At 38.5% G+C, this 25,143-nt stretch overlaps 1 protein-coding gene across 4 annotated transcripts; it reads right to left on the bottom strand.

Annotated features, from left to right (window-relative positions):
* Window positions 1-253: 253 nt before the first annotated feature.
* On the bottom strand, window positions 254-24,853 carry rad23ab (RAD23 homolog A, nucleotide excision repair protein b). 4 transcript variants are annotated; one of them, XR_005608867.1, is made up of 11 exons: window positions 24,648-24,853; window positions 19,887-19,968; window positions 12,685-12,764; window positions 10,306-10,751; window positions 9,620-9,666; window positions 6,415-6,542; window positions 6,219-6,339; window positions 5,330-5,387; window positions 3,624-3,805; window positions 3,202-3,348; window positions 254-2,689 (listed from the first exon to the last, which is right to left on the bottom strand). XR_005608867.1 is itself a non-coding variant. In XM_031740537.2 (10 exons), exons 1-10 carry the CDS (start codon window positions 24,714-24,716, stop codon window positions 2,576-2,578), a joined length of 1,416 nt encoding a protein of 471 aa, XP_031596397.1. In that variant the 5' UTR covers window positions 24,717-24,853; the 3' UTR covers window positions 254-2,575. The 4 variants fall into 4 exon arrangements, 3 of the variants coding, with proteins under 3 accessions (XP_031596397.1, XP_039457126.1, XP_039457125.1); XM_031740537.2 differs by lacking the exon at window positions 5,330-5,387; XM_039601192.1 differs by lacking the exons at window positions 5,330-5,387; window positions 19,887-19,968; window positions 24,648-24,853 and adding an exon at window positions 13,012-15,888.
* Window positions 24,854-25,143: the final 290 nt, after the last annotated feature.

Below are 25,143 nucleotides of genomic sequence, written 5' to 3'. Positions count from 1 at the left end.
TTTGTCTTGATTGAAGCCACAACAGAAAAGCCTACCTCACCTAAGTAGGATGTGGCAAAAGGAACATGTATCAGCAGGGCTCTCTTACTTAAATTCATCTTTCATATAAAAACCTGAATTTAACTGCATAAGTAAATATGTTATTGTTTAGATTGATCAGCAGATCAAAAAACCCAGAGGAGTGACACAGAAAATATGCAATGACTGCTTACAGTAATATTGTATACGCAAAAATAATATTGATGACGAAACATTCATTTTTTAAAAGCCATTTAATATACACAACGCATAAACAAAACAAAAAAACCCATCACAACTACTTCTCAACTCGCACATTTAAGGTTGGTAGTAATTCTTATAGACCCCAAAAAAGAAAACAACAGACAAATTAACACCAGAGAGATGCCACAATGGCAGTTTTATCAATCCTTAATCCAAAGGCATGCCATAAATAAAACTCTTTTGCTAAGGAGCATTTGTCACAGCAAAATACAAGTTCTCGCTCACATAGTTTCTCCCATTAACAACGCTACAGAACAATTGTGTGTCTAAACACAAGCACACTGGATGCTGAAAAATGACATTCCCATTTCTTTTATTCCACTTTTAAATGAACACTATTTGTAAAATAAAATATGGTGAAGTCTTTGACTGTAAGGTGTGGAGGAACAGCAGCTTAACCCGTTTCCAGTTTCAAGATGCATAGAGGATGTGATATGAGAACACTGAACAGAAAATGATTGTTTAAAAGAAATTCATGGATTCTTTGACAGAAAGTTTCACATTTTCATATTTTTTTCCCTTTATGGCTACATGAATAGTAATGTAAGGTCCAATCTAACAAAAGTGGTAAAAAAAAAAAAAAAACTAGTTAAAACCTCCTAGAAGTTTATTCTATGCAGAAAAAGCACATAAACATAGTTTTCCCTCCCAGTACGAACCTAAAAAGGCTTTCTCGTTGTCTTGGTGAATGACAACAAATGTAGTTCAGTGGGTAGTGAAGTTAACTGCTCTATTATATAAGACCAATGAATGCCTACAGTTTCTTATCATTTCTCCAATATAAATGTGAGAATGTCAAATTAAAACAGCAATCATTGAGAGTAAATAAAAAAATAGGAGTCTCCCTTGGGTCAGCTGGAGAAAGTATCGTGTATATTTCTGCACTTCCAGGATTTGTCTGCTCTATGAATCATCCTTAAGTTTATTTTATTGACTGAAATGTATAAATTAACCCTTGCCCCTAATATTACATAAAGTAAAATATTACTTATCCAAACCATCAAGAAAAAATGTAACTAATAGATGCAATTTGTACTAATAATGTAATGACACTAAAATAAAGTACCAAACTGCAGTGACTCAATCACACCATCACAAAAAAACTGAGAAAAAAAACAAAAAAAACCCAACCCACCTTTAAGTCAAAATGCAGGGCACAAGAGCAGACCCAGGGAGGAGCTACTAAAACCTCAAATGCTTGGTGGAGAAGGAAGAGGAGAAGCAGCAACAGCAGACGACAAATTACATCACTTATTCTTTATTTGCCTTATTATCATTATTATCAAGTGTCCCCAGAGCTTTCCTTAACAAGGCAACAACAGTTTAACTGCACTTGTGTGAGTGATTCATTCTGACTTAACAGGTGTCTTGTGGAAAATGAGTTTCTCTAACCCTAATTGCACTGAACTCTTTATGATATTATCAGATGTGCATTTTTAATGCAACAGACTGAGTAAGTCAGTCATCAAAAAGACAAAACTTTGAGATAGTCTCGACTTGTAAAAGACAGAGGACATTAACATTTCTACATTTAATTAAAATTTAAATGATCTCAATTAAAACATTTTATCATTTCTCCTTTTTGGGGAACGGTTAAATAGGTGTCAACATTTCAACTATCCAGCTGTGACATTCAGTCACCCTTTACACATCTACACGGTCAGACACCAATAGAAGAATTTGAAAGAATGTGCAAAGACTTTTTGCATGGACATAAGAAGCAGCAGAAGTGAGAGGATCCAATATGAGCTGTGATCTAAATGAATAGTAGCTTCCAAACAGTGAGGTGAACAGTTTTAGTCAAATGTTCAGGAAACTCCAACATGTAGGGTCGCATGTTGAAAATGCATTTTTTCTCATTTATTATATATTGCCTTACTATACACATGTACAGTAGTTTAACATGTTCAACAGGCAGCCTGTGAGCTCACTGCAGAGGAAATCCTCTAACTTAAATCCTGCTGGTCTGTGATGTAGGCTGTTTGCAAATTTACTGGTGGGACTTCTGTCAGTGTGGTCACTCAATACAAGTGTCAGCAGTAATGATGTAGTAGCAGTGAGGCAACGCTCAGTGGTAGCACCTATGATGATCATCATAGCTGAATGAAGAGTAGGCAGCGCAACTAACTTTGAACACCATGTCATCATCATCATCATTTAATGGCCACAGTCTCATGGTGTGAAAAGAAATATCCCCTTCCTCTCCTGCCCTTGTTTCTCCCTGGTAGACTTGCAGTGGTGTCATCCACTCTGCAGCCCTCTGTTGAGCAGTGATGAGCCAGGTGATGTGGGCTTACTCATCGTCCCATGTTTGCTGTAGCAGGAAGTTAGCGGCTAGATTCTCATTCTTCTCACAAGCAAAGTATGCCTGGATGACTAAACCTTCAGGGAATCCCAGTGCTTTTAACTGGAAAACAATGTCATTTACATTTTCAATGAACAAACATTTATATAATGCTCCTTTCACCTTAAGGACAATTCAACAAGACTATTAAATGTAAAAACACACCTACTATAAAACATTCATGCTCGTGTTCCTGCATTTATGCATTCATTTGTTGTTTTTCTTCATGTAAGTAATTTTTCAAACAAGTATACATAACTGCTTGAACATCTAACGAGCTGCCACAGAATTATCAAGAATATTGCCCTTCAAATTTGTATTTTTTCCCCCACTGTGCATATTTAAGAATTTGTTTCATTAATACAAACAGAAAAACATCAAGGATCCAGCAACATAATTTTCCATGACTGATGTTTCAACAAAAGTCATAGAAATTCAGTAGCAGGTTGTGTTCAGACTGATTTCCTTTCATATGTTTAAAAGAAAGACATATTTGTTCCTAGGCTTGTGTAATTCTGCACAAATTGTGGAAATTTGGTGGAACTCGACTGTGTCAATGTGACTGGCAAACTCACCCTCTCAATTGCCTCTTTCTCCTGTGGGGTGACCTGGATGTAGTTAGTGTGTGGTGACCCATGGGCATCAGCATCTTCTCCTCCTGTATCTCCAGCTTGTGGCTCATTCAGCATCTGTACAAAACGCTCCTGGTGCTCTGTGATTTGCTGCAAGTGACACAGTTGAACTGTATATCAACCACCCAGTTTAGGCAAACTACAGTGGACATGGTAAACAAGTTAGTATAATCACTTGGGGGGATTTTACGTCGCATAAACATATCAGAGAAATGTTTCCTGAAAATACACTTACAGATTTATTTCTTTATTGCTCTTACTATTAGGAACAGTTCTTTGAGATAGCTTAAACAGTCAGACAGAAATTATATTAACAGACCCTGACAGAGCGCCACTAGAGAATGGTGAGTTTTGTGGTGTGGTACCTGCAGCAGCTGTGGATTGTCTCTCCCGAGCTGTTGCAGCAGGGCTGGCAGGAGGGCTGGGTTCTGCTGGATGATCTGTCTCATCTGCTGGAACTGAGGCTGGTTCCTCAGGAACTCCAGAGGGTTCCCTATGGAGCCAGACCCTCCTCCAGCAGTGACAGGCTGGCTGCCGGACACAGGCCCTGCTCAGGAGGGGACAAAATGTTAACGGTTGCTATTCAAGAAGAGATTACATTTTATGGGATACAATGTAAAGACCGTAAAACCAAACAGTGAAGTCTGTTCTGAGAGTGGCTTCATAGTTCTGTCTTGGTGCACGGTTTTGCTAAACCAGAAAGACTATCATGAGAAAATTTTGTTACTGCTCAGTGACAAAAATACTTATGAGGCCCTGAAACGAGACCCAGGAAGTGGTTGATAAGATTGTCTGAAGCAGTTAGAACAAGACAACCATAGCTGTGTAGCTAGCCACAACGTAGCACATCATTATTTACCAGCTAGCCCAAATTCAGTAACCCTACAAACGTCACGACTGTTTAGTTTTCTGTCTTCCTTTATGTCAAAAGTAATAGCAGAGCTGTAAGTTTTAATTTTTCAGAAATCCCTCAATCAGAACATGATATATCATCTTTAGATAGCAAGGAGTTAGCTGGCTAGTTTCTAACTTCATAAATTCTGTTTTCGTGGATGCCTGGATGTCAAACTTAATTGTTTCACCTGGTAGAGCAGCCACACTGATCATTTTATTAAAGATTGAATTTAAACAGTTTGTAATTCTCAGTGATGCCACAGTGTTCGTTTGACTTTGGGACCTGAAGTGGAGTTTGGACCCAGGAAAGGCTAATGACGTCAGACTTAAAGACCGGATACCCAGGGGATGCTTCACCAAGTTTGTATGGTTTACATAAGATACATAAAAAGGGTGTACCTTTAAGATCAATTGTCTGTATGATCAACTCAATCACCTATAACAACTCAAAGTTTCTGGTTTCAATCCTTAACCCGTTGGTAGGCAGCTCTAAACACCACATCGAGAACACCTTGTTTGGTTGAGAAGGTGAGAGACGTCATTATGGAGGCAGATAAAATAATAGTGTTGTACGATCTTACATCTCGCTTCACTTGTGTTCCAGTCACTGAAGCAGTGGCGGTAGTTTGCAAGAGATAACAGAATGACTCCAACCTCAGCAACAGGACCACTCTCAGCACCAACCAAGTCTGTTTGGTCTTGGATCTGTGTCTTAATTCAACCTATTTAACATACAAGGGTCAGTACTACAGGCAGAAAGATGCGTGTGCCTTGGGTTCCCCAGTTTCACCCATTGTCCCCAACTTGTACATGGAAGAAGGGAAAAAGAGGGCTCTGTTATCCTACCCTGGAACACCTCCACGTCATTGATGACACCTGAGTGAAAATCAAATCTCAGGACGTACCACAATTCAATGATCACGTGCGAACACATCAAATTCACCACAGAGGATATGACAGGCTAGCTGTGAGATTTCCATCTGTAATGGGGGACATTTAAACGTTGATGTGTACCGTAAACCAACGCATACAGATCAGTATTTAAGGTTTGACTCTCATCATCCACTGGAGGCAAAACTTGGTGTTTTTCTACATGATAAAGAAAAAGCTGCTGTGAAAAGAAATCCGTCAGCACGACTCTTGACTTAAATTGTAAGAAATAAATGTGTAAACTCACAGAAAAAGTTCTGGTAGCTCATTGGCCAGACTGTCCAGTGTTTTGGTGTGGGGTTTAACTGTAGTCATAAAAAACAGAAATTTCTGTAGTAGAAAGTGAAAAACAGAAAGTTTTCTGTCATATAATTGTTTATTTCTTAATTACTTTGTGTAGTATGAATGGTCATAAGGGAGATTTTTATCAATAGGAAAAACTGTAAAACTTATGGAAATACAGTTAAAGGTCCAATTTCATTAAACTGTTAAAAGTCCAGTTAAAAATCAAACAAGAAGAATTCTAAATGGCTTCAAGTGTATATTCAGACCTGTGAGACTTCTTTAGACACTCAAAACACTGAGATATGGCTCTGTGGCACATGCAGACATTTCTGCATCTCTGCCATTCAAAGACGCTTTGTATAAAGGACAAATTTGGACAAGTGAAATCCCTTCTGGAGAAAAGTTTTATGGTCAGATGAGGAAAAAAAAAAATAAAAAAAAAAATATTTGGACACAGTGACAAGAGGAGTTGGAGGAGTAAAAGTGAGACTTTCACACCTAAGAACACTGTACCGACTGTCAAGCATGGTGGTGGTCTTACCATACTGTGGGAATGGTACTGGTACACAGCACAAAGTGGAAATAGTAAAAAACTGAAATAATCTAAAAAAGAAATACTTCCAAATTTTTCCTCTGGTGATGTTAAAGTTCCACTAGTAATAAAACGTTAATGGTGCGCAGAATTTTTGTGGACGTTGTGTAGCTTTAGACCACAGTTATTCCAGTTGTCATCTTGGCATAATTTCCGTGTCCCCAGGAAGTTCATGCGGAGGAAACAAGCTGTCTTGTTTAAAACAAAGTTAATATGAAGTAAAAAAATAAATAAATAAATAAATAAACTGGGCTCTTACTACTGGGGGGTGCTGGAGGCTGCTGTGGCGGTTCTTCTGTAGAAGGTGTAGAGGGGTTGGCTGGAGTACTATGTCTACTTGGCTGTGGATTGTGTAGATCACTAGCCCTTGCTGGAATACCCTGAAACACATGAACAGTTACTGTATAGTTTACAATACAGCAGCAGCATGGTTATGAAGCTGGTTAAACTCTCACCATGAGCAAGTACTCCACTGCTCTGTCTGGGTTGTTGTAACTGGCTCTTAGTGCAGCAACAACTTGCTCCCGCTCATATCCTATCGACATAATCTCTGACACCAGGTTTTCATATTCTGGTCCAGTCACTGTGGTAACAAAAAGAGGTTTTTAGGGGCAGGAAAGTTTACCTGAATCTAGATGAAGTGTGCAGGTTGCCTTTGTGTTATTTGGCAGAGTAGATATATCAATATAACTAAATACAGAATAGTGATACTTAAAAGTCTGTAGATCTGTAAATTAAGAATTTTCTACCCAAACAGTCCTGGGTGACTTCCTTCTTGAGTTATCACATTTGCAAGATTTTCAGAAAACCTGACCTCTGGCCTTGAAATTCAAACTTGTCCAAGATTATTAGTACTTGAACCTATAGTATAAATTTACATATTTTAATTTGCCTATTTCTTCAGTTATCATCTTCACAAACTTGTGTGTCCACGCTGCCTTTTTGTGCCTCCTCTTGTCTCTGCAACCTCAAATATACAAATTTGGGATGTAATTTAAAATGTAAAATAAAGTGTAAAGCAACAATCTACTAATCTCAAAAACCCATATTAGGGCTGCACAAGTCATTAAATTTTAATCTCGACTTCAATATTTTGGTTTCTCACAGTAGAACAAACGTGACCAAGCAATACTAAAAATAAATGCTCCAATGCCTCAGTGTTGTTTAGTTCACTGCAGAACACATTTAACTTACTCTAACCAATGAAAACACAGAGTAATTATTGTATGATGGCCAAGAAAAACAGTGTAGTGGTTGTTAACATGACTCATCCAACAGCATCTATTAAAGTGAACCTGTACAACACGTCACAATATCCACAAATATGCACTGAAATCACCAAGGCAGTCACAAAAAGTCATCTTCATTAAACATGGTGGGCAACAAAAGCTGTAGGAAAATAGCTTTCATTCAATATGTTGACCATTTACCCTCTCTTGCAGCCATCTTTTCCAAAGTGGAAATTACAAACCATTTTCATTCAGTGGTTTGGTTGTACAGATTACTGCATATTATCTGAAAACTCAGAAATAATACTGATCTCACTTTGACCAGAATGGAGGCGTTTGAGAAGGCTGCTTCTACTTATACATTGAAAAAGAACTGGAGTTTTGCCTCCTTTTTATGCAAAGTACACAGAACCATCAGCGCTGATTTTTTTTTCTAATTGAATTATGTCATTCCAATGTAATCTTAGCTGTGGTACCAGGGAAGGCTTACTACCGTCACCACTAATATTTGCCCTATTTCAGTATGCTGACAACATTCTTCTAGCTTCAGTAATCCCCACACAGCAGCATCTGGGATCTCGTTTATTACTGATTCCGGGGTAGCTCAGGAGATGCAGCATGTCACCCACTATGTATGGAAGGTTGGTGGTTTGATCTCTAGCTGCTCCGGTCTGCGTGCCAAATGTCCTTTGGGAAAATACTAACCCTAAGCTGGTCTGTGATGCATCAGAGTATGAATGTATGTGAATGTTAGATAGAAAGCACTTACACAGGAAAACGTGCTTGTGTGAATGGGTGAACCAGTTCATTTACCATTGACTCATTCTCTGAAATTTCTGGTTGTATGATTGTGTCAGAGGTCATGCCACTACCAGCACAGAGCAAATGTATGTTATCAAGTTTGACATCAGTTAACCAGGTTTATTAAAAAAATAAAAAATATCCAAACCAAAATTCCCACCGTTATTCAGGCTATTCAATCAGCCATTCAAAACTTGGCTAATATGCATAGATCTCTGTTGGGTAAGATCAGTCAGGACGGGATGGCTGTTTCTCCCAGAATGCATCTTATTATATCTATATGTTAATCAGTAAAATAGTAGTTTAGAACTATGTGTCGACAAAAAACAAAAAAAAACACAAGATTTTACTAAATAATTTTAAAATAGCTTATGTATGATTACCATTTATGGACCTTATCAAAGATATTGGCCTATCTGAAGAGGATGCTGATAACCCAACATAAAAAAAAATTAAAAAAAAAAAAAGTCCACAAACACACAAATGGATAAATGCGAAAGAAATTCCAAGCCTGGGAGTGATGTACTATTGTTTTGCTTTTTGTGATTAGTGACTGTTAGTTTTGTTCTTTGGTTTACTATTAAAGACAGAAAACACTTTGAAGAACATGTTTTTTTAAAAGAGAAAAAAGAAGCATTACATCTTGCCACCTGTTGTGATCATTTCTGATAAAACAGCAAACAGTGGACAGATCAACTGAAAGAACATCTCCATGATGTCAGGTCAGCTAGATGATACTGACTTTCACATACTGTTCATTTGCTGTAGAAAGTTTTTAAGACTGCAACTTCTTTTGTTCTCCACTTTCCAGTGAGATATGAAACATTTTTGACTAAGAACACCTTATTGGTGCAAAAATACTTGCATATGGTTCCAGTTTTGCCATCTTTGGATTTTTTTTTTTTTTTTCCTTTTTTTTCCCCCCCCATACATTCAGCTAAAGAAATGGGAACGAATTTTGTTTTTGTTTTTTGAGAGACTGCAAGTAATAAACTGCCCAAATATATAATTTAAGATTTGTTTTTTGTTGTGTGTTATGTCTTGACACAACTGTGGATCATCAGTTGAGTTATGACCCATAGGTCAGAGTTAAGAGACAAACAAAAAGATCTGGACTTAAATTGAGTAAGAAAGTCGCCAATGTCCAAAGAAAAACAGTCTCACTCATTGGAAGCAAAACAGGAATAAATGAGAGGTAGCACCTGACTTTTGCACAGTACTGTACATCATCATAGGGGCTGTGGCTCAGGAACAGGTTATCTACTAATCAGGAGGGTGGTGGCTCGTTCGTATCTTGCCAAAGTTTTGCAGTGGGCAAGATACATTTCCAGTCAAGTATGGGGAAAATAAAAATGCTGTTAACTACTGACCAAAATGGAACTCCGCTTATTTAGTCTGTATCTGTTTAAATGCTGAATTTATTCAATAGAAAAAAAAAATAGTTAAGGCCACCATTTTTCTCTGTATCACCCGTACTGTTCTAGTTTTCTTACTATCTCCACATATGCTGTAATATAGAGAATGTTTACTGTATCAGTCACACTAATGATTAAAACAAAAAGCACCATATAATTAGTACATTAGTATTTTACTATTTATGACAAAGAAAAGAATAATCACTGATAATTACCCAGTATTGATGCTGCTTCTTCAAGAAGACCCAGTTCATCAACGAGGCTGAGAGAGATGAACAAACAAATAAAAACATGACAAATGTTCATTCTAAAGAACCAGGATTTAGGCTAAGAACTAGATAAAAATAGAAATCAAGATAAGAAGTGTTCCTTGCTCTATATTGAGGCACTATGCTATAACTGAAATGCTTATATTCACTACTGAGGTTCTCTTCCTGACTGTTTTTGTGAACTGCCACGATATAAATAAAACTGAATTGAGTGCCAGTAATATACTAAAACTAAAAAAAGTAAATAACATACATCATGTTCAGTTCCTCAGTTCCTACAGCCACAGCACTAACATGGCCAAAATGAATGAAACACTGATTAAACAATGAAAATGAATCCATATTCACCGTGTTCATCAAGGTTGTGCTGTTTTATGATCAACCTACAGCAGCACACTTACGCTTGAAGAAAAAACTGTCACTGCAACTACTACTCAGCTTCACTATACAAAGAAGAGTACTGGGCCACCTATGCATTACATCTAAAGTTGTAATTATCCATGCTCTCACACAAAGGCACAAAATGACCTTGATTCTTTGAAGGTGACAAGACATGCAGAAAGTAATTAGAGCTTCTTCAATATATAACCATCAATTAAACTGCCACAGTTTACATAAAACTATTATCCAACCTTGAAGCAGAGGACTGGACTGGTGCTGTGCCGGATGGTTCATTCTCTGGGTCTTCCCTCAGCTCTTCTTCTGTCTGGGCAGCAGGGGTGGGGCTATCTGAAGGGACTAACGCAGGGGCTTCCTCTACAGCTTCAGGAGCTGTGGAAGAGGCAACAGGGGCTGTGGAACCAGAGGCCAGAGCTGATTCTGAGTGTGAGTCCAAGGTGGGTTTTGCTGTTGCGCCAACAGAAGCCACAGTGGTGTTTTCTTGAACAGAGGGCGGGGCTTCCGAGGGAGGCACTGACTGTGAGGCAGGTACAGCAGCGGACGTTGTGTGTGTTGGTGTGGAGGGCACCTGTTTTGGGCCAGAGGCTGGTGCTGGGGCTGCAGCTGGGGGTGGCACTGGAGTTGCAGCTGGCGTGGGAACTGAGTGAGTGGCTGCTTCAGCAGGAGAGGTTGGTTTGGGCTAAAATGACATTTGAGAGCTGATTATTAGTGGTGTTGCTAAGATAGCCAAACAAACACACAGAAGCACTTCATTGTTGTTGTTTTTTTTTCCAGGCAAACAGCCAGTGTACAACACTGATGGCATACAAACCCCCCCCCAAAAAAAAAAAAAAAAAAAAAAAAAAAAAAAAAAAAAAAAAAAACACAAGACATGGTGAAAAACGTAACTAAAACAGAACCAGTTAGGATGCAGCCCTGTTAAACTACCCCAAGAAACATTTCCATGTGAGCCCACAGTGGACAAGTGTGGATTAGCCCACGCCCATCATGGTTTTCTCTAGGCAATGCAGAGTGGGCTTTCCCACAGAAAACCCATATACTTCAAAGGGCAGAACTTCCCTTTATTTATAATAAGTAAATGTGACTACTATGGAGAAGATTAATCCATAGAACATTACACTCTCAGAAATATGACTTTGAGAGAAAGCGACTGACTGAATTCTAATATATTTCTAAGTTTGCTCACTTACAAAGAAATTAATTTTTGTGCCAATTTATTTTAATTGTGAGAGACAGGATATTAAATATACATTAAAAAACATATTACATCAAAGTTATAAATTGTTGTGCATGTCATTGAGTGAAATAAATATTTGATCTCCTACAACCAAGCCAGAATTCTGGCTCCCACGGATTGGTCACAACCAATCAGTCAATTCGATCAATTACAGATACTCCTGCACTCAACTCATTAAGTATATAAAGCACACCTGTCCACAGAATAACGTCTTTCCATCACAACCATCCATCCACACCATGGATAAGACCAATGACCTCTTAAAGGAGGTCACAGAGAAGTCTGTAGGCTTGGAAGAAAGTGCTGTGGTCAGGTGGAACCAGAATCTCTTTAGCGTCAACTTGACCCACTGTGGAGAAAGAGAGACGCGAGTGCATGACCCAAAGAAAATCACCCCACAGCCAAGCACGAAGGTATGCATTGTAAACTCTTGGATGAGAACCTCCCTCTAACAGAACACTGATGATGGGTCTTGAATTAGCATTATAGCATGGCAATGACCCAAACCATACCACCAAGGCAACAAATGAGTGCCTAAAAAGAAGCACATTAAGATGAGGGATTGGCTAGTCAGTCTCCAGACCTCAGTCCTAGAAAATCCATGGAGGGAGCTGAAAGCTGTGTGGTGAGACAAGCAGCAGGCAAGGAATCTAAATGATTTAGAGAGTTTCTGTGAAGAGGAGTGGGACAAAATTCCTCATATAACAACTGTCACCACTGTGCTCGCCAAGTTGGTCATGTTTTCCTTGGGGATCAAATACTTACTTCACTCAATGACATGCAAAGGAACTAAGAACTTTTTTTGTAATGCTTCGCAGGTAAGACAGAACAGCTTGTGAGCAAAAAGTATGTAAAATAGAAAGTGGGGCATAAAACTAGTTTTCAGAGATATTCAAGGATATGAAAAATATGTTATTAGAAATTTTTGCAGATATTAAAACTTCACTAGAAAAACCAAAGGTGTGAAAAAATGTATACCAATTAAATAGATTCAGGAAAAATGAACTTTTAGGGTTCTAACAGAGGCTTAGTGCCAAACTACAGGGATATGATAACAGTATTGCTAATACATGGCAGGCAAAGAGTTAAGCACACTGGTTTAAAAGTCTTCACGTGAACTTTGTTGTGCACAACTTTAACTGGACAAGGACTGCAATAAATAACTGTGATAGTGTTAAGAATTGATGCTTAGTGTATAATAGTGTATTGATATCATTTTTATGGAGGAAGTGCACAGAACCAATACAGTCACCCTGACAACCATCATAAGCTATAGTAAAACTGAGTAAATAAAAACACAAGCAAGCTCACAGCAACAAAGTTGTGTGTATAACATGACTGTCTAAAGAAGAAACCAATGCGCAGAGACACTGACCTTGGTAACCATGACCACCACAAAGTTCTTCTCATCGATTTTGTACTCTTTCAGTGGGATATCATCGTTTAAGATTTTGCCTGTGACATTCACACAGAAACAACAAGTGACAAAAGATATGACAGAATTATTGAACACTGACTATGAAACAGATTTATAGGCTGTAACCTTTAAATATAGGGTGTATAGAAAATATAAACGTAGCCAATGTGAAATCAACCACTGTCATGTGTCGGCTGTGTGCAGGCAGGAAAAGGACCCAAAGTGCAGACTCTGGAGACAAACGTGAACTCAAACAGAACAAAACTAAGACTCCAAATAACTTACACAGGCATACAGAACACACAGCATATATGACGGTAGATCACAACACGGACACAGAGAAACACAGGGCTTAAATACACAGAGGGAGCAATCAGGGAATGGGAAACACAGCTGGGGCAAATCAGGCCTAATGAAACAGGGGAAGCAAAACCAGATACATTAACATAAGACATGGACCTTCAAAGTAAAACAGGAAACACAACACAGAGACGCAGACTTGACACAGGGATACAGCAACTATGGAACAGAACAGAAACCAGAAGGCACAACTCTGACAAAGAAGCCAAAAGACTAGAAATGATAAATAAAAGCAAAAATCAAAGTACAATAATAATGGAAACTCAAAACTCTGGGTCAACGACCCAGGCACCCCAACAACCACTGGTTTAGGAAGTCCCATCAAAAAGCCTTGAGCTGAGCATTTTCACTGTTGCTATTTCAGGGACATCACACACTCATAGTGTGACCCATCAATCTCTAAGGCAAGCAACTGCAAGTGGCATTATCCTTCTTATAGATATCAGTGGAACCATAATTTACGAAACGTTTTACAAAACAAAAAGTTTTATGCACTTCTACAATGGCTTCCCTTGTTAAAACTGCAAGATACACTTAAGTTTCTTTTAAAATTTTATTAACATGGTTATGAATATGTTATTAGGCACTTTTGCATTTCAAAACTCTGTTTCCTGCTTTCCTTGCATTTTGCTTATTTGGCTCTGGTTTCTGCTTATTATGTAAAAACTACCACAGTTGTTTCTAGGTAATAATAACACACCTTTAAGCTACCAAAGGTAATTGAGCGGTAATAACACATTATTAATGCTTGTTTCTGACTTGTTACCCTGCTATTACCACTTTCTTACAGAGCTGTGTTTCCACATTATTGCCCCCAGTTTTAGGCCTCTATTATCCAATTACATAAATTTCAGTGTAATATTACTCAACTGTAACCACTGTTGCTACCACAATATTACTTTAGTATTAAGTGGTTATTACTTTGTAATTGAGTGGTACTAACTTAGAACTTACCACATTATTATGTTCTGTTCCTCCGTGTTATCCTACTATACTATTACAAGGCTGTAATAGAAACCACTACCAATATGTTTTTCTGGAATGTCATATCTTGGGTCAAGCTTTTTAACAAGCTGCTTAAAGCCCTTATCATGTAACTGCATCAGTAATAAGCTAATAATTGTTTTCACACTTGAAATAACCTGTGACCAAATGTTTAAGTACCCTCCCCAGTCCAGTCAGACAGAGATCTCTGAGCTATGCCTTAAAAAGGATTCTAGCTGGATATCTAGACTGATATTGACTAGGTCATGTTTTAGGAAAGAAAGGACCCCACATTGAATGGTACAAATGAGAATTATCAGCCTACTAATGGGTGAATTCTAAAACACCTTGAAACTCCCAGAAAAAAATATGTGTCAGGCTAGTCCATTTTGCTGAAATTTCACTGCAGCAATTCAAAGTAGTACTCAATAGTTTGTATGTCCCCCACCCGCTTGTATGCATGCCTGACAAGGTAGGGGCACTCTCCTAGTGAGACGATGGGTGGTGGCTTAAGAGGATTTATTCCCAGATCTGGACCAGGGCATCACTGAGCTCGTGGGCAGTCTGAGGTGCAGCCTGCTGCTGCAACCTCCTGGAACTGCATCCTCTCATAACATGAGGCCACACACTGTCACGCACCGGGAGGAGCCTGGACCCAGTGTGCTAGCGTAGTGTCTGACAGGACAAAGACAGGCTGTGGAACAGAGCCAGAGAGTAATATTTTCTTCTTCTTTTTTGAGTGAATCTAAGTGAACTACTTTAAATTTCTCTGGGAGTCACAATAAAAATTCTACTTTTACATTCAGAGTCTTTTGGCCCATATCAGCCCCTAATAAGCTCAGACAAATATATGATACTGAACTCACTTTAAGAATAATCAGTATGTGCAGTTTGCTATGTGAGCTGTTATCATGAAACTGATCGGAAATAACTAAACTAATCAAAATTTGTGGCTATCATTTATTATCATCATAGGTTTTCTCTAACTGCTAACGCTGGCAAATGTGTAGTTTGAAGAAACTTTTAATAACTCCTTTAACATGTTAGGAAGTAAACCTCTGATGATGGAGATGTCTGGTTTCATGAAACGGGCAAGATCGATAACTGTAAAAAAGATGGACAACATGGCACCCCCACCCCAAATGTCAACTATTTGTGACAGCCTTTTGGCTGTCTTACAACAGTGTCAGCATGCGAATAATTAATACTAAGAACAGAAATAAAAATAATCTAATCTGATTTTTTGTGGTTCATTCATTCATCTAATTAGTTTTGGATTAATGTTTGGGTAACGCTAATAGAAGTCTATCAATGTCAGTGTGATTTCACTCAATGTTTAATTAAAATCCAATAGGGCATGAGATGTTTATGTTAAAACTGCTGCAGTCTTGTCAAATGATAGGACAGGAATGTGCTTATGAATACTATGGTGACTGTGACTTTGCTCATTTTTATTAAGAAATAATATTTTTTCCACTGTGCTTGCTTGTGCCAGTTTCTCTTTTTTGGTAATTACTTTTCTTCATTTGGAGAAAACCATTTCAAATGATGCTGAGGAATTGTGCTGTATCATAAAAAACAACAGTGTAGGTTTGGATATATGCACCTCTACATACCCAGGTGTTGCTGTAACCCATTTACTTGGCACACAACAAATACTTTACCTTGGAATGAAAATAAAATAGAAAAAAAAAACAACTTGTGAATATTATAGAAGTAACACATTTAATCATTTACAGGAATATAATGTGTAATACTTTACTGCGAGAGATCAGCTCAAAGAATTAATTACTTCTTTATCTTCTTTCTGTGGCAGCAATGGAAGGCTTATCAGGCTATAGATGACAAACCAGGCTGCAGAAGCAGCAACGCCTCTGTATGAGCGGACTGTAACACCATGACATCAACAACACTGGACATAAAACCTGCTTTCATTCTATCCTGTACTGTCATCAATAGAAAAGTTAGGAAAATATAACATCCATCCATCCATCCATTGAATCCTTTCCAGACTGGAGCCTATCCCAGCTGTCATAGAAACGGGGTACACCCTGGACAGGTAACATGAAAATGTCCTATTATTACTACTGTTATATATCCCCAAACTATGTAGGGGGAGATCTGATGAAAAAAACACGGGTCTAAAAAGACTTGCCTCAGGACCTTCTTGCTAACAAACACCGTTGCTGCCCAGGAAAATATAACATTACAAAAATACATCGTCCTAACATCTGTTTATTGTTCTGAGGTAAACTTGCTATCTAACAACACCGTTGTTATAATTACAAAAACACATCGCAACATCTTATTGTTCTAGGTAGCTATCTAGGTGTTCTTATGCTATCTAGTTAGCAATGCTACACACCTGTTACTACTGCACACTCCACAGAGGCCCAGAGTTACTGTTCATACCATAATTATCTGGAAGTTAACTGTTGCCCTGAGATTTTACATAAGACCAAAGATAATATAAAAATGAAGTTTTAAACAGTTTTAGATGAATTACACTCACAGAGCACTCTCATACCTGGTAACATGGAAACTTTAAATAAAACGTTAGATTTAAAGCACAGCAGCAGAAAGCGGTGTCATTTTTCTATTTATTTATTAGAATCATCAACAGATACATTCACCCTGGGGGAAAACCAGTGACCAGCAGGACCACAGCTGTCCTTTGCCAGATGTTCTGTTTAACTACTGAGAAAGACGTCATTTCAGAAACATCAGGAAGACTGAAGCTCATCGCAGGGATCGAGCAGGACTCACACTGTTTACCAGCAGCCCCCTCAGAGGGAAATCTTCAGACCTCCACCTTAAGCCCTTCCCAGAAAATGTACAAACCCAGCACTTCATGAACGGTGTGATAGCAACATTTGCTTTGTGTGCTGTTAGAAGTACTGCACATCATCCTCATATAAAGAGGCTCTGGACTCACATGATCAGGTTATATTCAGACCTGTAGAAAGTTATATATTTAAAATATATAATCCTCTCTGATTATTCTGGTATGAATGACTCAATTACAAATAACACACACAGTGTCAAAGGACTGCAGATTAATCTTTCAGTTCAATATAGAAGTGACGACCTTTGACCTTCATCAGGTTGTATTTAATGCTGTCAGAGGAAATCTCACGTCCTCGTCATGCAGCTGACTACAGTCAGTCTTTTAAACAGAAGCTGTGCAGGTTTGAGATCAGCAGCTTTCTGAAACACCAAACTGAGGTACTGTTTGTGCTGATATATAGCATGGATGATTAATCCCTTTGACTTTTTGTCTTAAACTTTATCAATAAAACAGCTGCAGATTTCACTGAAAGCACACAATATGGTGCTTTAGCCTTTGTACTTTTTTCATCAGTTAGTGTTGGAGTTACTGCAATGCGTGAATCATAGGATGATCTGTCTGTCATTGGGTGGTGCTGAGGTCAAATCTGAGGGCAGCTCCTGTAATCACAAAGAGAACAGAATCATCACAAACTGTAAAATGTTCATCCCTCAAATCTGAAATAAATCTGATCCTTTCCTGTCCTCACACACTTGAGGATCTGCAGTTCTACTCTTAATTTTTTTCAGTTCTACAGTTCTGCTGACATTAGCTTTTTATTTACAAAAAAGTTTACAGTTTAATGTTTACCTTTGAGTTGTTGGTGGTTTTTAAATTGTGATTTGCAAAGATGAGCTGATGGAGCAGCTTTCCAGTCCTGCTGCATCGTGGTCAGCTGCAGGAAAACAGACAAACATATGGACGTATCATCACCAGTGTTTGAGCTGCTGCCTAAGTATTGGACCTATATTAATACTTCATAGTATTTCTCTGAAGGATGTAAGCTGTAACTGTGAGAACATTTTCAGTCCTCTGTAATTCACCTACAGTTAAAATTGTGTTAATAACGAGTTATTGAACTGCAAGGTTTTTGGAAATTTGGTGTTATTGTCCTTACAGATGTGACTAGAGAGAGAAAACATGCTGCTGTTTGCACATATTTAATAATCAGCTCTACACAGAGCTGAAGGACAGTCCAGCCTGTTGCTTTTCCAATCTTAACACACGTTAGTTAGTGACTGAACAGGCCGGTGACTTTTCCCTGTTTCTCATGTAACTGGTTTCAGCACCTCACCTTCAGCTGCAGTTCTGAACATCCTTTAGTTCAGTAAAGTCAGAGCAGCTGAGTAAATGTCTGAGCTACAGCACTGAATTTAATGAACATTCAAGCTCAAAGTGATTTCTTTATTCATGTGCACAGATTAACTGATGAACACAACTTTCCCCGACAGCCGACTGCTCATCGTAGCTAGCTAACCAAGGACATAGTTGCTAAATAGCGGACAAACACACATTTAACTTACCGAAAAAGTGCGCCAGGGCCTCGGGTCCTTCTGTTGGTTAATCCAGTTTACTGCAGAACACCTCACGCTGTCAGTTTAAACAGTCCATTGTGGTTTTGGAAAGTAGACGCTGGACCTCCTCTCAGGGTCCTGATCCTCCGTTCCCAAACAGGGATGTGCAAGTTTCTCCGTGACTGCAGCTGCCAGTCAAAGCTGTTATGATGACCCCAATTCAACAGCATTATGGTAGTAGTCAAAATCAAACTTATGAGACTTATTCTCACCTTTAATTCCAGTTGTGACATTTAAATTTTTCTAATATACATTTAATCTGGGGCAGCATCTTGTGTGGTGGTTAGCACTGTCGCCTCACACCAAGAAGTTCGTGGGTTCAAATCTACCATGTGTCCAAGGCCTTTCTGTGTGGAGTTCTCCCCCGTGTTTTCTCCCTGGGTCCTCCTCTCACAGTCCAAAGACATGCACTAAGTGGAGTTAGGTTAGCTGGTCATTTTAAATAGGTGCAAATGTCAGTGCAAGTGGTTGTCTGTCTCTCTGTGTTGGCCCTGCAGCAGACTGTCCAGAGTGGACCCTGCCTCTTGCCCTATGGTAGCTGGGATAAGCTCCAGCACCCCCGCGACCCTGAATAGATAAGCAGAAGAGGACGGATGGATGGATGAATACGTTTAACCTGTTCAGAACATGTGTTATTCCATATAGCAATGAGAAGTTTTTTCTGCAGAGAAAGTACTTTTAGATTTACTACTTTAAGTTAAATTTTCCAATAATAAACAGTTTAGTGTGTTAAAGCAGTTTTACTTTTTTTTTTTTTTTTCCAATGTATTTTTTGTGGCTTTTACCCTTTATTGTGTTCGGACAGTGGAGAGAAGACAGGAAAGCTGAGGTTAGAGAACAAATAGAAGCAATAGCAGATTGGAGCCTGGACCTCTGCTTTAGTCTTACAGCATATGGAAAACCTGCTCAGCCCAGTGAGTTATATTAAAATCCTTCAGTCAGGAAGTTGAACATAGTGATATTCGAGTAGTTTACAAGAGAAGACAACAATTTTTGTAATTTTAATATATACTGCAACAAACATATAAGGGTTTCTTCTGAAATGTATAAAGATGGCAGTCTTCATTTCAATTATATCTCCACTGCTTGCTGTGGCGGTCTCTGTACTAAAACTTAGGCACATAACTTACTTAGGTATTATCACTTATCCCTCAGACAATATTTTAAGATCAGATGATAGCAGGAGAGGTCGTGAAGTGGAGAACTGTTTAAATGCCATATTTTTTGCAGCTTATCCACCTCTGCCACAGCTGTTCTATTCGATTACTATAATTATAGTGTGTTTGCAGTCTACATTTCCCAAATTAATTATACTGAGTAAATTATTATTACTAATTTTTTTTTTGAGGTAATGACATGAGAAACGACGTCTGATTAAAACACAGCTATTATTTTCTCTTAACCCTCAAGCTTACCTGCATAGATGAGTTTCTGTCCCACTGAAGGAAATGCATCTTTACCTCTGTGCTCTTCTATTTTCTCCTTCAGGGCTTTCACCTGTCAAACATATCAAGAAATATTAGGTGGAATGAACTCTTCTTACTACCCTTTGTCTGAGAACAGACAGATCCATTTGTCTGCACTCACTGTCTCATGTAAAAGTGATTATTTGTGATTATCAAGATAACTGAAAATGTAACTATTTATAATGAAACCACACTTAAGAGTTTGATTGTTGCTTCTATAATTCCAGTGATGCCATTTTGCCACAACACTGAGTAATATGTTTTGATAGTTTAACTGCATACATCTGTCAGAAAAAACAAAGCTGTTCATTGTTTTTACATGCCATATTAAAATCAGAGTTTTTAAAGAAAACATTTTCCTAAATGGAAAAATAAATAATCACAAGTACAGTGATGTTAAATAAAATTACTTTGACTTTTTGGGAGATTTTCTTACTTTAGCAGGAGACACAAAGTGTTGCTGTATTATATCTCCTGGTTCTCAGAATATTCTAGAATATTGTTATAGGTTGATATGAATGAATTAATGCCTTTTATTAGGTTGTAAATTCTTTTTAACAGCTGCACCTCTTTGCATGTTAAACTATGATCCCCTGGGTCCTCCTGTACCAGTCTGCTCTCTCTCTCTCTGTCTGTATGTGTGTTTTGTCTTCAAATGGCTTGTTCCAGAAAGCACCTCCTTCCCCGTGCCCCTCCACCCTCCTGATGAGGCACACCTGGCAGCTGTTGGCTAATTAACCCTCTGGGGTCCAGGGTTTAATTGGCCGTTTTTCGCTACTTTTGACTTTGCCTTTGTATTTCACCTTTAAAACTTGCCTTGTTTGATATCATTCTTTTCAGCACAACCTCACATGTCTGAATTTAGAGTTATTCTTTCTATATTAAGATACCGTGTTAACACAATTGATCTAAAATTACACAAAAATCATAAAATTCAAGTTAGAAAAAGCTATATTTTTTACTGTAAAAACCACAAACATGTTTAATATTTAAATGCAAATATAAATTGTAAATTTTAAAAGCTAATACCTTGGGGCTTTTCTTTGTACAACCATTTAAAACTACTACTAAAATTAAAATTACAAAACAATTAGGTGTCACAATAAGATGCCACACTTTGTGCCACTCCAAAAATAGTTTCTGTTCACCAATAGACAGCGGAGCACATCACAGGGATAACCTGTCCCCTGACTCCCATAGGGACCCATGTTCCCCAAAATCCACCATGGGCAGGGGGCCTGGGCCCATTCAGACTGGAGCCCACAGCAGCAGCACCACCAAGCCCCACAGAGGACAGGGCAGCCTACCTGACACCACTGCAGAGGAAAAACTACACCCACCCCAACATTCATTCAACTCTCAGACTACATAAGATGATGAAGATCCCTGCCAGGGATACGCAGGTTTTAGTTCATCCTCCACCTGTGCTAGATCCCCCCCTCCCTGCAGAGTGGACTCCTCAAAAGCAGACACCACCAGCAAAAGACAACCTCTCTGGCTGTCTTTTGCTCCCTGGCAGCTGAAGGGCCCCCCCAGTTCCACTGATGCACCAGAGGCCCCCCGCACCAGGGCTGGGCCACCGCGCATGCAATCACCACCACCCTGGCAACACACCAACCAGGACCCAACCCCCCCCCAGGCCCAGCCAAAACCCCAGCCCGGTGGCGGAGAACCCCCAAAACCCTCCAGTTCATGAGGACAGTCATCTTGGCGATGCATAAGGCGGTGAGAGCCATGTGAACTGTATTCATCTCTGTAGTGCCATCATGTAAGTCGCCCAATAAGCAAACTGAAGGGGAGGCTGGAATGCTACATTTCAGACACTCTGACAAGTCTTCACATATCCAGCACCAAAACCTCTGAACAGGTGGACAGAACCAAATAGCATGGATGTAATTGTCAGGTGTATGGCCTTGACAGTGTGAGCAGTTGTTAGATGACATAAAACCCATCATGAACATCCGTTAACCTGTATAGTGCACTCTGTGTAGTATTTTGCATTGTATTAATTGTAGACTGGGATTTCTAATCAATTTAAAGGTTTTTAAACATATCTGAGACCAGAAGTTTTGACCTAAGCAGACTGATAGATATATTTTAATCGGCTTATCGAATAATCTAGAACTCTTGAGATAGTTTTTTAATATAATTACCTCAGAAAGAGAGTGGTTTGTGAGTGTTGGAGAAAAAGTAACACATCATCTGCATAAAGACTGATTTTATGTTCTACGTTCTTGCAATTTATGCTCTCGATCACTATAGCCTGATTTTAGTAGGAGACTGATGTTGGGAGAATTCATTATGGTGGTAGTCTGCCATTTTCCTTGATTTCCTGCAAAATTCTGTGGAATACTGGTGCCAAATCCATCTGGACCTGGAGCCTTACTATTGGGCATACTATTCAGGGCTTTACTGGAGTTCACCTGATGTCAGCGGTGAAGCTGATAACTTCAGAAAGATTACGATGTCAAAAAATGGATCGATTTCAATTTTTGATGGGTCCATCTGTGGTGAATATGAAGTTTTGTAAAATTTCCTGAAAGTGTTGTTTATTCTTTCAGGGTCATATAGTGTGTTCCCAGATAAGTCTTAAACAGCACCTATAGTCATTTTTCTTTATTTATTTTTAACTGGTTGGCAGGAAATCGACCTGAATTGTTACCATGTTCAGAATTTTGCAAGCAAAGTCTTTGCACTAAGTAGTTAGTTTTTAAAAAAAAAAGTCATTTAATTCTAGTTTTGTTTTAAATATTTTGTTCAGTATTTCCTGTTCCTGAGAGGACACAGTCTTCTTCTACGATTTGATTATTTCTTCTAATTCCTGAATATGTTTGTTTTCTCTTTTTTTTATGTGATGAGAATTAAATTATTTTACCTCTCATCACAGCTTTTCCTGCTTCCCAGAAAACAGATGCTGATGTGCCAGGCAGGTCATTACAGTCTAAATATAAAGCCCACTGTTTTTTAAATATTTAATAAAATCTTCATCTTTAAGCAATGATGTATTTAATCTCCAGATTTACTTGGTGGAATAATCTTCTTACTTATTATAATTAAAGATGCAGGATCATCTCAGTATCTCAGTGCATCTCAGTGTTTGAAATTTCACTTTACAGTGAGCTGCTGATTAGGAAATAATGCAGACAAGAGTAGGAGTGAGGGATATGTGAGAAGAAAGTATAATTCTTACGGTTAGGGTGGAGGGAATGCCATGCATCGCAAAGTCTGAAATTGATCATGTACTGTTTAACTATATTTGTGGACAGCCAATTGCGCTGAGTTCCTGCTGAATTCAGCTGTCCATTTCTTCATTTAGTCCAAAGCTGAGGTCACCCCCAAGAACAAGTAAACAATCTAGGGAGAGTGCAGTAAAAATACGTGGAAGAATGAGGGGCCGTACACACTTACAATACAGAACTTTTTGTTAAGTATGGATAATTTAATAATTAGAATTCTTCCCTCTGGATCTATAACTGTGAGTACTGTGAAATTAATATTTGTATGTATTAAAATTGCTACATTCCTCTGCCTAGAGCTATAGCAGGCTGAGAACACATTAGGAAACAAAGGTGTTTTAAGTTCACGCGGTAGGTCGGTGAGTCTCTTCTAATAAAACAACATATGCCTGTAGTTTGTTTTAAAATGGTTAAATATCTTTAGCCTCTTTTCTCTGGAGCCAGCTCAATGCACAATCCATGTGACAAACCTTATGGCAATCAAGCGCACCTGTATAACAAAAGGTCCACTTGGGAAAATAAATGTGTTGGGCGAAATTTCCATTTTAAAAAGATAATAGTAATGAATTGAGCAATTTTACATTTTTAAAATGACCTGACAGTTACATAAAAAGCTATAAGCTCATTATATAGCTCATGGTATACTTTTACATCAGTTCATATTTGCATAACCAACTGATAAAAAGACATGTGAAAAAGAAATAAACACCAAACACTGTGTACTGCCAATGATTGTTACAGTCCCTGCCATTAACATGACATAATACTTGAAACGTTATTAAAAACGTTATTAATTTAATAAACATAATTTAATTTGATGAATTATTATTTGATGAGGAAACCTATTTTTTTTATTTACTTTTTTTTTTAATCTAACAGACATTTAACGATCAGCCATCCCAGTGTTACATTTGTGGACAGGCTTAAAATACTGCACCGTCATTCATGGTGATGTACTGAAACAAGTCCGAGTGAAACAGTGTCAAGTGAAATAACAAAACAAACATATTTCCGGTCTGTTATTTCAACGTACACACACGCTGCTTACTCACTGCATAACATCACAACCAAAGCCACTGAATACGCAAACACCATCCATAAGTAAACTGCAGATCTTCCATTCATGCAGCTTCTTCCGCATGGTCGTGGTGGGGATGGAGCCTACTTTTCGATAGTGTTTTATTCTTTTATTTTGAAGGAAATGTGCTCTATTCCTGTCTTTCCTGCGCTATAGTACCTTATGTGAACTCTGCGATACTGCAGAACTGATAACTTGTCTGGAAGCATTTTTGTCACATCGACGTAATGTTATTTATTTTGGGGGGGGGTTTTGTAATAAAAAAATAACTGATTTATCTCAATTTAAACACCCTTTACTATGGGCACTTCCCCACACCGGGTAAAATTCCCGCATGCCTCAGCCAGCCCCCCGAGCACGACCATGTTTACTTCGGCCCCGTTAACTTCTACTCACCGTCAGTTCTGGGTCTATTTCGATTCTGAACGTCTGCTGTTGGAGTGTCTTCAGTGTTATAGTTAGCATCTTTCCTGATCGTGTCACAGGCCGGTGGTTCTCGGACAGCAGTGGACTCGGTAGAATTTCTCAACAATAGCAGCTCTTTTTTGTCAGTATTTTTCCGGCTCAGCTGTGTGACTCAGCTGTCTTAGTGCCGCTGAGCATGCTGGCCACCCACGCCATCTACTGCTGGAGTCACAGTATGACATGCTGCTGACTTCACATCCTGTCGGAAATACCCCAACTCTAAGCACAAAAACATTTACAATGATTATAATGCAATTAAATTCAGTTTAAGTCACAACACAGCTACCTCAAGGAGATTAGAATTTCTAATTATAGCCTCTAAATTTAACTCACAAATAGTCCCTTTAGTAAAGCATGTCAGGGATAAGAGCTATCAATGCAACTATTTTGTTTTTGTCTATTCAAAGGTCCGCCTGTCAAACTCAGT

The sequence above is a fragment of the Oreochromis aureus genome, linkage group 17 (assembly GCF_013358895.1).
Source record: "Oreochromis aureus strain Israel breed Guangdong linkage group 17, ZZ_aureus, whole genome shotgun sequence".
In the NCBI taxonomy this organism is placed as follows: domain Eukaryota; kingdom Metazoa; phylum Chordata; class Actinopteri; order Cichliformes; family Cichlidae; genus Oreochromis; species Oreochromis aureus.
The sequence above is the reverse complement of the archived record's forward strand: the minus strand, read 5'-3'. Positions and strand labels throughout refer to the sequence as shown.